The 18,174-nt window shown below is 37.7% G+C and overlaps 1 protein-coding gene across 4 annotated transcripts in view; it reads right to left on the bottom strand.

The window, feature by feature from the left end:
* The window catches only part of LOC117422478 (homeobox protein Meis2), a 71,628-nt gene that overhangs the window by 8,650 nt on the left and 44,804 nt on the right, over window positions 1-18,174 (bottom strand). For all 4 annotated transcript variants that reach the window (XM_058987608.1, XM_058987610.1, XM_058987607.1 and 1 more), the window contains exon 9: window positions 15,899-15,975. In XM_058987608.1, coding sequence (XP_058843591.1) covers window positions 15,899-15,975 — 77 coding nt within the window. The remainder of the gene's footprint in view (window positions 1-15,898; window positions 15,976-18,174) is intronic.

Here is an 18,174-nt window from a genome sequence, read left to right as displayed (position 1 = left end):
CACTAGCCCTGCACACACGATCCACTTTAGGCTATCCATTTTACTGACGAACTTGTCCATTGGTTGTTTGACAGCAGAATTTACTGCTGTGTACAGCTGCTTATTTTTGTATGGGACATATAATACACTAACAGTGAGGTATCAATAATAGGCATCACCATGGGACCCAACTTCAACTTAGACTGTGGGTCAACATCTGATCCTTGAGCATAAATAGTTCTTAAAAGAAATACTTGAAGAAATAAACAGATCATGTAGTTGTTAATTGTGCCTATTTATATGACATAATGTTGTCTATTTTTGTTAAGATAGCTACCTGCCTTTTAGATTTTCTTAACGGCTTATAGGTCACTTGACCTCTTAAATCCACACATTAAAAAAAAAAGAAGTTTCTGGCAAGGCCTGCAAATGCAAGAAACTAATTACATCCATGATGGCAAATTTGAAATCACTTGGGGATCTGCAGGCCTGTAGAATAGTCTAAAACCCTGCAGCACAAACTATGATTACACAAGAACATTTTATTAGAAAACACCATGATTATTCTTGTGTATAGGTCGCACAATTGGAATTAACTAATAAACTCTCTGGGGTTTATCCGTTTGAAAAACATACTTTACACACCTAACTTTAATAATATAGATTTTTTTTAATGATGATTGCCTAAGCTTGTTGTTTGCCATTTCATTTTGTTTAAGTCAGAAAGGCATTGTTTCTGGTTAACTGACTTAGGCCACACCTGGAAACCTACTCCTGTTGTCAGCATTCCTTCTGTAAGAAATCTTCATGCCAAACCATAGTAACTTGGAACAAGGCCAAAAGTAAAGCCCTCTCATCCAACTACAAATCAAGAGCTCGGTCAGTTGTTTGACAGGTTTTGCGGAACACTGAATTTGTTGCTCCCAGAAAATGGGCCCATTACTAGAGATATTGCTTCTAATAAATTAAGCTGTGAAAGTTCATAACTTGACTTATTTAATACCATGCTATAATGTACAGCTCTGATACCAGGGGGTACATTTGCATGAGATAGTCAAATTCTTGACTTTCCTTTTGGCTGAGATGTGTGCAACCAGTAACACAATCTGATCTGAGTATATTTTCATGCAAATCAATCTGGGTTGAACATACTTTCAGAAAAGCTGGTCTACTAGTTATTTTTTGTATATTCATTTTTATAAATGCATTTCTTTATGGTATATCTTGATGACTTCTGATGACCAAAGAACTTTGTCTCTAAACTGTGAAATGACACATTCAGTTCTTTAATATAACAATCATCAGATGGCCTTATAAAGTTCTATCAATATTTCCTCCCACAGAAATGGCAGATCAGCATGCATAGCTCATGCATGGTTCTTGCACTGCTTTAATCTCATCTATTGTAAATAAAGATAAAATCAGGGCAGATTACCATTTTTTAGACACTAACTGTTTAAGAATTGCATCACAATGTATCTGGAGATTTATCTTAAACTATCAAAAAGGATCTTTCAAAGCTACTTGAAAGAAGGGGAGGAGAGAAACACAGTAAACGTGCTCTAGCTATTCATATCTGGGATCTTTCTTCTTTAAGATAAAACATGAGTCAAGAGACATATGCTGTAGTACATTACCTCACTCTGGATTTGATTTATTGCAGATGTGAAACAACGAGAAACTGAATCACTTTAGAAGTTTTTACTAAGCTAGCTGACATTAAGATTGCCATTCTGTTTACATAGTTTACAGAACCCTTCTCCAGGATTTTTCCTAGCAATTCCGAAGTTCCACTGATCTGTTTTCATTTGTTTCCTTTTTTTTAAAAATTATTCTAAAAAAGAAGAATACATTTACCTTGAAACTAATTTCCATTACGCTCACTACACACAAGCATCAAGACCTGAAGTCTAAAATAAGAATGATGTATTTGTTTTACAAACTGACACACTTTAAACAAGCTGTTAATTAAAATAAATCAATAGCAGAGTATCTCTCATAAGATGGATAACCTGCGTTTTGCAGGAAATTTTACTTCACTTGGGGGGTTAACTCAAGATGCAAATCATCTTTGCCTATGTATCACTTTACACCTCTTATGCATCATATTCCATTCGTGCCAGTGTTGAAGTGGTTCAGCTAAACACCTAGCTGCTGATAAATCCAGTGCATGCAAATCTGGGGCAATTTAGTTGGTTTTCTGAAACACCAACATCTTTGGTAATGATTCTGTTATGCATACAAAACCCCCTGGAAGACTGTAGAAATGTCCAATGGAATTATACCAACTCCTCAAACCACAAAGGTGCATTGCCCACATTAACTCCAGTTGAACCTTGGGCCTTGCTCTCCTCAGCACCTTAGGAAGTTAGCTGCCCTGAACTGTGTGGCAGCCCAGCTGTTTGTTGTCTATCAAACACCTAAAGTGGACAAGCAGACCAGCAAGAGAATGTCATGCCTTTGATCTGGCATGGAGCAGCTGCTGATTTATACAGAAGGACTTTGTTCTTCCGTTCTATTTTACTTTCTTTCCTAAGGCACAACCACAAAATCCAGCGAAAAAAAAAAAAAAAAACTGTTCTGTTCTCTGCAACATCAACAAGCTCTGACAACTGCAACAGGGTTTTTCTTGGCCTCGACAAAGCTCTCAGACATCTCCTTTGACGCTTACCTTATTTTTTAAGAGATATGGTAGTTATTGTTCAATTCAGCTTCTGTGAAAGGAATGGACTGAGGCCAGCAAGCCTCAGGCATAAACACACCTGTATGAAAGGAGCCTTATTGTAGCAACCATAGACTTCTAACCTGCACAAGCACTACCAGTTCTTGGGTTCTGAGAATTGAAAGCTGCAAACTCCCTAATGGTAAATCCTGGCCAAAATAAACTTGTTTCTGTATCTGGCTTGTGCTACCTTGTATTCGCTAAGAATGTTGTTGTTGTTGTTGTTGTTGCTGTTGTTGTTATAAGTAGTAGTACATTTTACATAATTTTAAAGAACTGTTAGTATGATGTTATTATTTATGTATTTCTCATCAATTTATAACACAACAACTATAACATGGACTAAGATATCAGCAGTTGTATCAAATTAATCCATTACCCATAATAAGTATTTCTCTGAGAGTGATGGAAAAAAAAAATTAAAAAATGCTTTCCTGTATCATCAGTTATGTTTTAAAATAAACAATAATCCATTGCAATGAGCTATCCTCAGTCTAAATACACTGCGCCTACCCAGTCTGAAAACCCTTGAGGTGAGGTCAGTGTGTGGGAGGGCATGCCCTACAAGTAATCCTGTCATTCAGGAAAACAGCAGTGATTCAGGAACGCAGCCCAAAACGTCTCAATTATTACACTTATTGACTCCAGAGAGAACTCCGCTCTATCATTACTGTAGACAGCAAACAGCCTGAGCTGCATGTTGGCCCAGTTAAAATTACTATTTGCTGTGCAGGGTCGGCCAGCCTGTTCTCACAAACCAAAGGGGGTGAAAGGAAGAGTTCCTTTCCCTTTCTTCCACAAAGGCTGCTTGCAACAAGCCTTTTGTACAGGACCAAAAGGAATAGCAGGTAATCTCTGCTTTCCAGTGCTCCAAGACTAATCTCAAGACACTATCGCAAATAAGGATCTTGTTTTTTTTAACTACAATAATCTAGTAAGAGATTCTGCCTTGGCGGATATTGTCAGATATCAAACAGGCAGATTCAGGGATTAACAGGCGGACTGATTTATAATGACAAGGAAGGCACAATATTTCCAACAAAATTGACTTTCCATTGACAATATGTTCAAATAAACAGAAGCGTCTTCAAAAGGTGGCCATACAAATGTCAAGGTAAATAAAAGAAAAATCAGTTTTGTTTGATCTAAACAGCAGGTCACAACCTATAATAGTGAGTTTTCTCTGGCTATAGCTAGGCAGCTGTTATTCAACTGTAAAATGCTATTAAAGCTTAGGTAGTACAGAAAAAAGTCGCTATTTAAATAGATAATAGGACGTTTAAAAAATAAACCTAAAAGTTAATAGTAGTTTAGCACTGTTAGGTACTGTACTAAATGGTACATTAATATTTAACCTTTTAACCATAAGGGAGTGAAAAAATTAAAACCTTAAGCTAATGTCATACGTAGATGCAACCGATTACTGTGTTTTGGATGTTACGCGATGTTGTTCCTCTAATCCAAATGAATACTGAACATTAACAGTGAAACAAGCTGCTGCTTTGAATTGCCCTTTAAATCATGCATCCCTCCAACACTTAAAAACACACATAGAACTTGGTATTTGGGAGATCAAACTAAACAAACGTGCAGAAATAAAAAGTATTGTCTGCAAAGTACCAGGTAGGCTGGCAACATTTAAACAATGAACCAGTCACCTTTGTTTTCTTCAACAAAATTCCCATGAGTTCAGCATTGCGTTAGCATCAAAGCCTTTGAGGCTCTGTCACTTTCGTAAGGCAGCAGGATTAGGGTACTGGAACGTATGTATACCTGTACACTTTTATTAGTAAGGACCAGCATTTGGAGGAATGTAAACTTTATGTCTCTTTTGCATGCTTGCTTATTGTTTCTCAAATCCCAAGGCACAGTCTGTAAAGCCGTGTTGTCAAGATGGTGTGAATGAAAAGAGATCCTGGCTCGAGAACTGCTCTGTCAGTTTTGTCCCTTAGGCTACAGAGCTGGGTTTGCAGAGTCTTAAAGCATTAGTAGTGTGCATTACCTACTCCATTTTCCACACCTGCCTTCTTACGAATCATTCTCTCATTTAACCCTTTGACTACTCAGACAAGCGTTACAGCTACTTAAATTAAAAAAAAGAAAAACGCTTTCAATTCATTCAAACATTTGTTTACTTGACTCTGCTCAGAAATGTTAAACATCACCATTAAATTGAATGAAATCTGAACCTTTTATTTCTTACTCTCTGAGGTCAATTATTATTATTATTATTATTTTATTATTATTTATTTCTTAGCAGACGCCCTTATCCAGGGCGACTTACAATTGTTACAAGATATCACATTATTTTTACATACAATTACCCATTTATACAGTTGGGTTTTTACTGGAGCAATCTAGGTAAAGTACCTTGCTCAAGGGTACAGCAGCAGTGTCCCCCACTGGGGATTGAACCCACAACCCTCCGGTCATGAGTCCAGAGCCCTGACCACTACTCCACACTGCTGCCCAATTAACACATGACTTCCTATTGAACATCTATTCAGAGCACTTTCAATACACTTCAATACTAATTCATCTTCAGCAGGCAGATTTACAGTCATATTTTTGTATGCGATTTGAAAGTATACATTTTAGGCTAAACCATAGTTCCTTGGAGTCTGTTTACAACATTCCTCCATGCCTTCTGCGCATTCTGCTTTATCAAGAAGAAAGTAAGCCAACATTCCCCAATGGCAGTTTTAGCTGTAGGGATAAAAGTTTCCTCCCCTCACTGAAACCTGCTTGTTCTGAAGCTAAGAAACTTGTTAAAAATGTGAAACATTTATAAAACTGCATGGGGCAATTTACCTGTATGCAATAGCATGTGCTTTTGCACTGAATTTATATTAAAACAATTTGCACTTATTTAATACTTATTCATATTTAACTATAACCATTGTGGAACAAGCCACTATTAGTTTTGTTATTTTACTAAGCTAATATGGGAAGCTAGATTTTGTTGCGGGATGTGGGGTTTATGTGGTAAAATCACAGGCATCATTAGCCTGGTTCTTATTCCAGAAGTGTCAAGGGACCTCTCATATCTCACCAGCTTAGATGACACCTTAGTTTTAGGTCTCATGCTAAGGACGGAACCTCAGACAGCTGAGTGCAATCACCCCCACCCATAACACTGTGTTGCTAATGAACATATTATGAGAGGTGACAAACTAAAGTGTTACAATCACACTCAAATAAATTCATAGATATACTGATGACTTTGGGCTATGCGTAGTAACATGTTCTCGGTGGAATTAGAAAAAAAAAGCCTCAAAAAGTTTGAACACAAACAATGGCTTTAAATGAAAACATCACTGTCATAACAAGAGCTCAATAAATACTGCTGTGGAAAGCACCAGAGTTTTCAGATTGGCAATAATAATAGTATTGCCAAGGCATGCATCATTTTTCAATGTTATTAATGTTATTAATATCAATTGAGTATAATATACTTTGTTTAGAATTTGACACAGTTGACAAGCGAGACCAATCGATGCACAACAGTACACTGTGAAAATGTTTTCATAATATTACTACTACTACTACTACTACTAATAATAATAATAATAACACTATGTAACACAATTTTTGTTCCTGGGTAGTAAGTGTTATTTCCTAATTGCTTATGCCTCAAAAGTATAGAAAATGGCTGTTATTCCCCACAAACTTTGCTTTTGTGACCAGGACAGTGATATTTTGAAATTTACCTCTTTCCAATGAGAAAACGGGCGAATTTGTGTCTTTTCATTCACATAAAGTCAGAAAAAAACAACATATGAATCCAAATGAACATATATTTATACTAAAGTAATACAAAAATGACTACAAAAGATTTAGAAGTGAGTAGTTTTTCGAGATTTACGATTATACTGTAAATCACTTTCACGAATCAGCCCCCAAATGTAGTCTCCCATCATGTTCTCGTTATACTGTCCTTCATTGACAGCTCATCCAGGAGCCTCAAAGCCGTGCTGCTCCATAATGGTAACAAGTACCCGTCTCTTCCCCTGGCTCACTCGGTGCAACTCAAAGAGGATTACAACAGCATCAAGATCTTGCTGGACGCCTTGAAGTATGATGAGAACGGCTGGGACCCCCGGAAGGTGCTGATGCCACCACTGCACATCAAATTGGGCCTTATGAAACAATTTTTCAGAGCTCTAGATAAGGAGTCGGCAGCCTTCAAGTACCTTCAAGACTTCTTCCCTAAGCTGTCTGAGGCAAAGGTCAAAGCCGATGTCTTCGTCAGACCACAGATAAAGAAGTGCAATGAAGATTCTGGAGTGCAATGAATTCCCCAAGAAGCTCACTAGTAAGGAGAAGGCGGCTTGGAACAGCTTTGTCGCAGTGGTTCGGGGCTTCCTGGGCAATCACAAGACCGAAAACTATGTGGAGCTGGTTGAGACTCTGGTGAAGAACTACGGCACAATGGGCTGTAGGATGTCCCTCAAAGTCCATATCCTTGATGCTCATCTTGATAAATTCAAGGAGAACATGGGAGCGTACTCGGAGGAGCAAGGCGAGTGCTTCCACCAGGATATACTGGACTTTGAACGCCGCTACCAGTATAACGAGAACATGATGGGAGACTACATTTGGGGGCTGATTCGTGAAAGTGATTTACAGTATAATCGTAAATCTCGAAAAACTACTCACTTCTAAATCTTTTGTAGTCATTTTTGTATTACTTTAGTATAAATACATGTTAATTTGGATTCATATGTTGTTTTTTTCTGACTTTATGTGAATGAAAAGAAACAAATTCGCCCGTTTTCTCATTGGAAATAGGTAAATTTCAAAATATCACTGTCCTGGTAACAAAAGCAAAGTTTGTGGGGAATAATAGCCATTTTCTATACTTTTGAGGCATAAGCAATTAGGAAATAACACTTACTACCCAGGAACAAAAAAAAAAAAAAAAATTGTTACACGGTGTAATGACAGAATTTTAAACTATAGAATAACATTACAGTTTCTACACAAAAAAAACACTCCCGATAGCAAACCTGTCAATACCTATAATACTTTAAACAATGGACCTGATGAAACACTAAACAAGCACGTTCCAACAAAATTTGAAAATGTGGCCGGGTCACAGGGTCACAGGTATTAGCCACAAAGGAGTGAAGGTTTGAACTCCAAACAGCCTGGAGGACGTTGTCAATGTAGGTTAACTCACCTGGTCACCATTGTGAAGAAATCCTGGCTATTGGTGCTATCACTCCCCCGCCCCCCATTCCCCGGAGCAACCTGTCAACATCTGAAACTCCCCTAAACAGCTCACTCTTAATTATTTTAAATCAGCAAAATAGCAAGGCCTGCTCCAGACAGCTTTTCCATGTTTTATGTGTACTGTATTTACCCAATCGTTAGTTCATAAGAAAGAACAGATATATGGCATGCTATAAATAATGGCTGGAATGTAAAACTGAATTGATCTGTCTGGCATTGCTATCCAGTAATAGCGCTGGCAGAGGACAAGGTTTGAACTGCTGCCAACTAGCATAGGTCCAGCCAGAGTTTTGTCTGTGGGGTTGTGCCATGTCAGACAGAAAGCAGTCTCAACTGGACTCCCACGGCTCAGAGCACTGTCTACTGTTTAAAAACACTGCTGTCATAGAGAAAAGAGCTACATTTCCAGAGTGGTGGGATAAGACAGAGCGGTTTATGAGAGTGTAATGTTGTTTTAAAAAACACACTTTCCACTGGTGATTCTTCTGAGATGCCTATTGGACTTATTAGACTTTAAGTCTTTAATTAGCCTGTAAATGTGCAATCCTCACAAAATAAGGGACCATTGGCTAGTAAAGAGTAGTTTAAGCAAGGGACTTCCCTGCAGATGAATCATGTGATGCATTTTCATACAGAAAACAGGCACTGCATATCAGAGTGCATACATGGAATACATTTCGCCTTTCGGACCTTGCTTATGACAAAAAAAAAAAATAATAAAAAAAAAATAATAATCGCAAAACGGTTGCTTTGATGTGTTTTTTGGCTATAGCTCTGGACGCTGATAGCCAAATAAATAAAATAAAATAAAATAGCCAATATATATTATCTGTGCTATTTTTCTCATTCTTTGCTATTGCCGTTCTTGAGCTAGTGCAGGTTTTCTTAAGCACCTTTGAGGCATTATTTGAGGATATATGTTTATTGCGTCCTTTCTTTAACATTGGCAGGTTATGTCCTAATATTTGACAAATATTATTCCAATATATTTCAAGAACCTACCAGCAGACCTTTATATCTCGACAAGCTCTAAAGTAAAATGGAAGCTCATAAACAGAGGCTTGACTGTACAGACTTTGCATTTTATCTTAAAGCAGTTCCCTTTTTTATAGCCCTGGCCTTCCCATCTTAGTGCTCTGAGCCTGGGTCACAAATCTTGCTGCTATTCCAGTGTGTGACATCTTCGCTCGTTTGCTGCTGCTCATTAACAAACAATACTGCTGTGAAATTGGTTTAATGACAAAGTAATAAAATTGCTATTCTGCTCACAGATTGCCTGAGGCACTCTGAGCTCCTACAAGGCTTACTGTGGGTACCAAGATGCATTAAGCTGCTTATTCATGAAAACTGCATCCTTAAGTCTTTCTTCCCCTTTATTTTTTTTTTACTCTATACCTGAAAATGAAATAAATTAACCTACTTTTTCCCTTTTCTTTTTCTGAGAACTGGATTTCTTACAGTATATCTCAAAAACAAGAAAAAAAGCACACCCACACAAATTCTCATGCCTTCCTTGTTACTCAACCAACCAGCTAATAAAACCTAGTCCTTTTAAATCTGCTCCACTCAGTGCTATTGTTATTATTATCACCATGGCTGTGTAACAGTTAAGAAAATTGGTTCATTTTTGTATTATTAATAAAAGATAGCAGTTTACCTTAAGTCCATTTTTGTGGGCACCTGTTTTTCATAATGAAGTACATGTTTAGACCAGACTTTCAGATTTACAAACTGGTGTTTGACAGGTGGATTGGCCCTGTTAATTACACACAGACATCTTAATAGTGTCAAATAAGTAAACAAAACAGAAGTCAATTCGAGACATGCACAGTGGATGATACAATTTAGTACGTGGGACACTTAATCAAATTCAGACAACCAGCCTAATTAGTTTTGTAATGATATGTAGACGGGCATCAGACGAAGATATTAAGAACAAAAATACAATTTTATCCAAATACATTGAATCCAGTTTTACATGTAACAAGATGTAATTACCGTTGCAGTGTCACAAATCCAGATGAAATTAATTTAGGGCTGGGCCTTAGGATCAGACAACAGAATCAATCCTCCTAATTACCTGCCAATTAGTAATCCCTAAATGAGGAGGATCAGCCTGTCTATACTGGAGAAGGCTGCTACGAACTGTACACTGTACAACTCTTTTTGAGTTATTAGATCATGTTGGCCTGTACTGTACCTAGGGTATTTTTAGAAAGCTAAACACGCAATGTAATTGTTTGCATGGCTTGTTCTGCATTGACAAAAGTGTCATTGTATCTATCAAGGTCGTAATTCAAAAATAAAAATGTGACACATGCTGTGGTGATAGAACACGGCAAATACCCCACAGTTCTAATCTCAAAGAATTTTACTTTTTTATTTTTCATTTAATAACAGGTTACCGTGTCCAGTCAGCAAATACAAATAAACCACTAACCGTTTTTCATTTTTAATTTTTTATTTATTTATTTAAATCCCTTTCTAAGATTATTAACACTGTTATGGAATAAAAAGCATTTTTTCAGGTCCTTTCCCGTCCTTTAGATTTTCTAGCCTGCTTGTCCCTCTTTGCCACTAACGAGATCTTTGTAAACTAAAGCTGCTCATTTTCCCTGCCAACTAACAGTTTGCAAGGCAAGCACACTGGGCTGTAAGTCACTGAACTTAAGTGTTCCTCTGCTGGCAAATTGATAGCATACTTTTATTATGTGTTGAACAATGACTACTGGGAGCAGGGGAAAGATCCTCGCAGCTCTACACATAATCTAGTTGACTAAATGAAACACGTCCATTACATCAGTGGGATAATGAAAGCAACAGCAAGTGTCGGCCAGGACAATAGCATTTCAGTTTTCCGATGTTGTCAAAAGAGCCTGTCATAAATTATACCTAAAGCTTATTGAATATCAGGGGCTGCGGAGTGTGCAGAGAGCAGCAGTGTGTGTTCGGAGCTTGTGACGCAGGCATATTCCTCATCACGTGCTCCATATATTCTACATGCTAAGGTCACAGCCTGTTTCTATGGATTTTAATGAGTCACTTATTAGGTTTGTTTCTTAGGGCGTATTATTTTGCGTATAGGAGGTTCCTGGACTGTGACTATGATTAGATGTATTCAGTACTGTAAACTGTCACACCGTACCTTTTTAAAAAAAAAAATTTACAGCTGGTAAATACTTGAATATCAGAATTCCAAAAAAGGAAAAGAAAACTATCACTATTATTATTGTTTCTCTCTGCAGTCTCCTTTTTTTCTAATTTTGCTTGTTCTTAACCATTATTAGATTTTTTTTTTTACCAGACAGGTTTACATTAAACAAACTAAAACGATCATATTAGATGTATCAGTACTGCATATAGCTCTAAATTAAGTAACTGTACACAGTATGATCACAGTACTGTATAGAGTTTTCAATTTAATATATAGTGAAATATGCTGAACAGTGCTGCTTTTCATAGGATACTATGAACTTAAGTGTTCCTCTCAATAAATACATTCCACTATATATATATATATATATATATATATATATATATATATATATATATATATATATATATATATATACAGACGTGCTCAAATTTGTTGGTACCCCTCCACAAAAAACGAAGAATGCACAATTTTCTCTTAAATAACTTGAAACTGACAAAAGTAATTGGCATCCACCATTGTTTATTCCATATTTAATAGAAATCAGACTTTGCTTTTGATTTTTTATTCAACATAATATTGTAAATAATAAAACAAATGAAAATGGCATGGACAAAAATGATGGGACCGCTAACCTAATATTTTGTTGCACAACCTTTAGAGGCAATCACTGCAATTTTCTGTAGCTCTCAATGAGACTTCTGCACTTGTTAACAGGTAGTTTGGCCCACTCTTCCTGAGCAAACTGCTCCAGCTGTCTCAGGTTTGATGGGTGCCTTCTCCAGACTGCAAGTTTCAGCTCTTTCCATAGATGTTCTATAGGATTCAGATCAGGACTCATAGAAGGCCACTTCAGAATAGTCCAATGTTTTGTTCTTATCCATTCTTGGGTGCTTTTAGCTGTGTGTTTTGGGTCATTATCCTGTTGGAGGACCCATGACCTGCGACTGAGACAGAGCTTTCTGACACTGGGCAGTACGTTTCGCTCCAGAATGCCTTGATAGTCTTGAGATTTCATTGTGCCCTGCACAGATTCAAGGCACCCTGTGCCAGGCGCAGCAAAGCAGCCCCAAAACATAACCGAGCCTCCTCCATGTTTCTCTGTAGGTATGGTGTTCTTTTCTTTGAAAGCTTCATTTTTTCGTCTGTAAACATAGAGCTGATGTGACTTGCCAAAAAGCTCCAGTTTTGACTCATCTGTCCAAAGGACATTCTCCCAGAAGGATTGTGGCTTGTCAATACGCATTTTAGCAAATTCCAGTCTGGCTTTTTTATGTTTTTCTTTCAAAAGTGGAGTCCTCCTGGGTCTTCTTCCATGGAGCCCACTTTCGCTCAAAAAGCAACGGATGGTGCGATCAGAAACTGACGTACCTTCACCTTGGAGTTCAGCTTGTATATCTTTGGCAGTTATCCTTGGTTCTTTTACTACCATTCGCACTATCCTTCTGTTCAATCTGGGGTCGATTTTCCTCTTGCGGCCGCGCCCAGGGAGGTTGGCTACAGTTCCATGGACCTTAAACTTCTTAATAATATTTGCAACTGTTGTCACAGGAACATCAAGCTGCTTGGAGATGGTCTTGTAGCCTTTACCTTTACCATGCTTGTCTATTATTTTCTTTCTGATCTCCTCAGACAACTCTCTCCTTTGCTTTCTCTGGTCCATGTTCAGTGTGGTGCACACAATGATACCAAACAGCACAGTGACTACTTTTCTCCATTTAAATAGGCTGAATGACTGATTACAAGATTAGAGACATGTGTGATACTAATTAAAGAAACTAATTAGTTTGAAATATCACTATAATCCAATTATTTATTATCTTTTCTAAGGGGTACCAACAAATGTGTCCAGGCCATTTTAGAATATCTTTGTAGAATAAGCAATAATTCATCTCTTTTCACTGCTTCTTTGCTTTATTCTATGACATACCAAAGGCATGCAAGTATACATGATAAAATAGCTTTTAATTTCATCACTTTTCAGGAGGAATGAAGCATTATTTCAATGAGCTGTAAGGGTACCAACAAATTTGAGCACATCTGTATATATTAGGCTAGGGTGCATCAGTCAACAGCACCAGGGCAATAATCACATCTGTGGTGGTGAGCAGGTTATGTCTTACTGTGTCAGCATTAAAGACGAAAGGATCTAGTCAGGGTCCATTTAGCCCAGACTGATAGACTAACATAAAGGTTTGAAATGGCTGGGACCTGCATGTTTCCAATTGCTACCTACAGCATAGTGGTCAATTTACTACCTGACCTGGTTTTAACATCTTGATGATAACACAAATATACACAAAATGAACTTCTAAACCTGTAACAATAGAATTTTATTTAAGCTGTAAAGGTGACTTTATTGTGTCCAGTTGTGCACAGTGCACATTGACTAAATGGCCATTTCACCTGCAGTTGGCAGTGTTAAGCTCTGCTAGGAGCTGAAGAATTACAGGGTAGCTTTAAGAAAACAGCTAGCAATGTCTGCCTGTGAGTCATGCACAAAGGCTCAACATTGTTTTTGCTCCAATGAAATTAAAACAATAGAACAGGAAATGTGACTCGATAAAAAAATAAAAAAATAAAAAAATAAAAAACTCCTCCTTTGCTTTTCACAGTTGTTCTGAATTACTGAAGGAGAGTAAAAATAAAGTCAGTGTTTTAAAATAGACTACAAACTAGTGTTAAAAGGCTATTCTTTATTAGGCTTTTGATACCACATATTTACTAGGCTCTACTATACTTCAGCAAGCTTTGATTTTGGTAAACCACAGTACATTTTTACAAAGAAGCTGTCAATTAGTAAGGCCACAGATTTCTGGTTGACTGGCACTTGTTAACTGTAGTGGATTTTTTTTTTTTTTTAGCTTATCAGTAAGGGTGGGTATATAACACAAGCAAATGTATGTATTGTGTAACATCAGCAAATCCCTTTACAACTGTTGCTAACCTTCTGTTTACAGAATACACAGTTCTTTCTGCTACTCTTTCCTCTAACAACAGGCGCTGAGGTGAATCCCAGGTAAACGCTATGGCTTTTGGCAGCCTTGCAGGAATGATGCGCTGCCTTTTGACACAAACACAGAGCTTCCTTGTGGCCTCTCCAAGACACGATTGTGCTGGGAGACAAAGCAATGATTCAGCATATCCTCTCCAGGGGCTGCTGGAAACACAAGACGACTGCCTGCCCTCTCACTGTCACTAGCCAATAATTTGCCAACATCAAATCAAAGGGAAGCAGCTCACAATGTTGAGGCCACTGGCACTAAGCAGTGCTGAGTGTTTACCGGTATGCCTATCAACAGGAATTCCATATCCATGTCACATCCTGCGCCATTCCCCTGCAAAAAAAGCTGCCCTCTTCTTTTAAGTTGAAGACAAAATGCAGATTCATACTGACAATGGTGAAACAATGAACTTTCTGCCGTTTCCAGTAATGCACAACAGAGCTTGTAAAATATGGCACTGCAACATAATTATTCACTTCAGAGAGACCCATTTTGCATCTGGTTGTTTATTTATATTCTTTTTCGCTCAGGTTTTATTTGCAAGGCTTCAGGTCTTGAAAGGAACTGTGCTATGTCTCTATACAAGCATTGTACATGCAGTGGACATACTGTCAGTCTTTTAAGGTATTCTAATATATATATATTCCAGTATGAATGAATTTAACGCCCCGGAATAGAGACTCTCTTATTTCTTTCAGGTTAGGAGTTTATTTCTGCATTAATCACCATGACAGAAGCAAAGCAACTCAATTTTCTGCTTCTGTAGGTAGGCGCATCACTTTCTGTACGGCACTAGGCATGAAACAGGCTGCAGCTAAGCTTTGGTTACTGGTGTAATTGAAATGCTATCCACACTATGGGGTGCATTAAAGTCAGATAACGGCAGTTCCTGTGGCCAATTTAAGTAGCTTGACTTCCCTGGAAAAAATAAAATTGCCTGACAGATAAGGCAGACAAACTGGCTAATTCTCCAGGCATGTCTCTCATTGTGATCCAAGAAAAATGAGAAAAAAATGAATCACAGAACCACAAAATCAATTGACCCTCGGGTAGCTCATCAGCCACTGAGCCTGATAAACCTAAAAGCTTCGTTAATGTCTGCCTGCCTGTATCCCACAGATAGAGCACTTTGTAAATGAACCTGCTTTGATAAATATATTAAGGAAAGCTGTGAATAAAAGGCAAAGACTTCTCATTTGTAAATACAACCTCCGCTACATGGAATTAGAATGATAAAATGGGGTTCCATGTAATTAAGTTTGTATAAGACCTGAAATCCGTGCAATACCTTCCCTGCATTTTGAAAGGAAGCTGTCAGTTCAATTAATCTGAACATCACCCCGAGAATGTACTGAACAAAATTAAGCTGCAGATAAAACCTGGACCAGTATTTTGATAAGTAATTCCTGTATCATTTCTTTGCTGCTGTGATCATTTTATTTAATCCACCACCCCCAGTTATGTGCTAAGCCATCTACAAAGGGACGACTGGCCTGACCACCATGGCACTAATCCACCATATCGCAATGTGTAAAATGGGGGGTGGTGGAAATCTTTCCTTTTTTTTCCTTAAACATATCAAAGTGAATAAATGTATATCAAACAGCTGACGGCTGTGACTTATTGCTAAACACCCCCTGATAAAGTGGTGCACTCTGATAGCTTGCATCCACTGTGCAGATAGCCAAGGAAAGGGAAATACAGTGTTTTCACACATTTTGAGCATTAAAAAGGCTTCATCGCCAGCAAGAGAAAATGCCATTTCAAAATGAAATACTCACAAGAGGATTTCAATGTACTCACCAGTTGTTTACTTGTAAAATCGTGAGTCCCGTGTCTTGGGCTAACTGTTTTTTTTGTTCTTCAGAGGGGTACGGATGCTAAGGAAAAAAAACAAACAAAACAGAACAATTGGTTAGTATCTTCATTTTTATTTTGTATTTATTTTTTTGTCTCAGAAGTGTTAACGCATCAGATGGTGTACATGGATAAGCCCGGAATTCTCGTGAAAAAGATGGACATCTCTCTCTGTGACATGAATTAAACCAAGCTCAACCAGATACACAGTTTTCTCCCAGATTAGTGCTTTATGAAAAAGGAAAGTCTCACCACTACCAGTGCATATAGGTTCCTTTTTTTTTTTTTTCTTTACTATTTTAAATTTAAAGTTTCTCAGGATCCTCCATCTCTGAGGACCTGTCTACACCTGGTTTTAAAACCGGGTGGCCTGAGGCACAGTGCATTAAAGTGACTAACCCCAGGGACGTATACTAAGTGGCTGTGCTGAAATTTAAAACTAGATTCTGCTGACTCCTAGTCCCCAAGCTCTAACAACAACGCCATGCGGCCTTCACTAGTTAGCAACAGTATCATTTTCAGATATACAAATAAACAGTTACAGGATGGATATCGTTTGGTAACAAACACTATGAAATGTAGGCATTTAACTGAGAATATGAACAGCATATGTATGGCCTTATTACACAATACTGGTAACTGACAACTGGAAACACTGAATCAAAAAATGTGATAGTAACATATGGCAATCACTACTCCTCACTCCCTGACATGTAATGAAGGGTTAGCAGTAAGGTTAAAAGGTTGCTTTATAAAAAAAAAGGTTTAAAAGCAGTTCAAAAGGTCTTTACAGTTCATTGTAGTTGTATACTTTTTCAAACACCCTTCATAAAATGCTGCTCGCTAATGTAATAAAGACATTTTAGATGAATTACAACGGCTTAAAACATTTGAAGAATGCACGCAATTAATAATAAAATAAGCAAAAGATTGGACAAATAATTAAACTAGCTAGTGAAAAGGGATTAACTAGATTTGTACTAGTGCACATGGAGGGCTTTTAATATTCTGAAATTACTAACAAATAAAAAACTTTTTTTTGATTGCCAGGCGCTGACACTTTTTTGGCTCGTAATCCCGGTTCTTTTTGAAAGCCATCTCTCTCTCTCTCTCTCTCTCTCTCTCTCTCTCTCTCTCTCTCTCTCTCTCTCTCTCTCTCTCTCTCTCTCTCTCTCTCTCTCTCTCTCTCTCTCTCTCTCTCTCTCTCTCTCTCTCTCTCTCTCTCTCTCTCTCTCTCTCTCTCTCTCTCTCTCTCTCTCTCTCTCTCTCTCTCTCTCTCTCTCTCTCTCTCTCCTTGGTCTTAGCTTGTAAACATTAGTAATGACCTCTGTGATACTATACAAACCACTAATAATTTTCAGTAGAGGTGGAAGAAATTAATAGGCTGGATTGGAAATAGCAGTTAGTAATTTACATTGTATTAAGGCTGCCTGGACCACTCAGCCTGCTCCTGGTCATCAATCCTGCTCTGTCAGGTGCTACACTGTACCACAATGATAAATACCCCAACCAACAGCAGGATTCATCCCTACTCAGCAAGGCACATAATGAATGGCTTGCACAAACAAGAAGGATGGGAGTGGGGACGTTAAAACCGAAGATGCCTGAAGTAAGACAATTTTAATTGACCCAAGACACTAAAACATTATTTTATTCACCACCTTTTCACTATCCCAGCCTTTGACAATTAGAAATGCATTCATTCTTTCCAACAGCTGTTTTCATTTATATTAAGCATTCTTCCAACCTTGGATCCTAAATGCTGTCGAATAAACTATGAATGTCAAGGTGGTAAGCTGAGATGTAGAACAGGGCAGCAGTGTGGAGTAGTGGTTAGGGCTCTGGACTCTTGACCGGAGGGGTCGTGGGTTCAATCCCAGGTGGGGGACACTGCTGCTGTACCCTTGAGCAAGCTACTTTCACTCCAACATCCTGACATGAAATTGACCACAAATATACAACAGTCTATAAACAATGACATTGAGAAACTGGTGGTTTAACATCAAAGCCAATAGTCTGCAGGGATTGAACAGATATGTTAATAATAGTAAAAACTGTTGACAATAGTTACCCTTGCCTAGGTTATTATATCTAATAATAATAATAATAATAATAATAATAATAATAATAATAATAATAATAATAATAATAATAATAATAATAATAACAGGATATTTTACATAAGCTTTTGGCTTTGGAATGTGTTTTGTGTGCTTGCTAAA

This window comes from Acipenser ruthenus, chromosome 15 (genome assembly GCF_902713425.1).
Source record: "Acipenser ruthenus chromosome 15, fAciRut3.2 maternal haplotype, whole genome shotgun sequence".
NCBI lineage: Eukaryota > Metazoa > Chordata > Actinopteri > Acipenseriformes > Acipenseridae > Acipenser > Acipenser ruthenus.
Note: the sequence above shows the minus strand (reverse complement) of the source record. Positions and strands in the feature narration are given on the sequence as shown.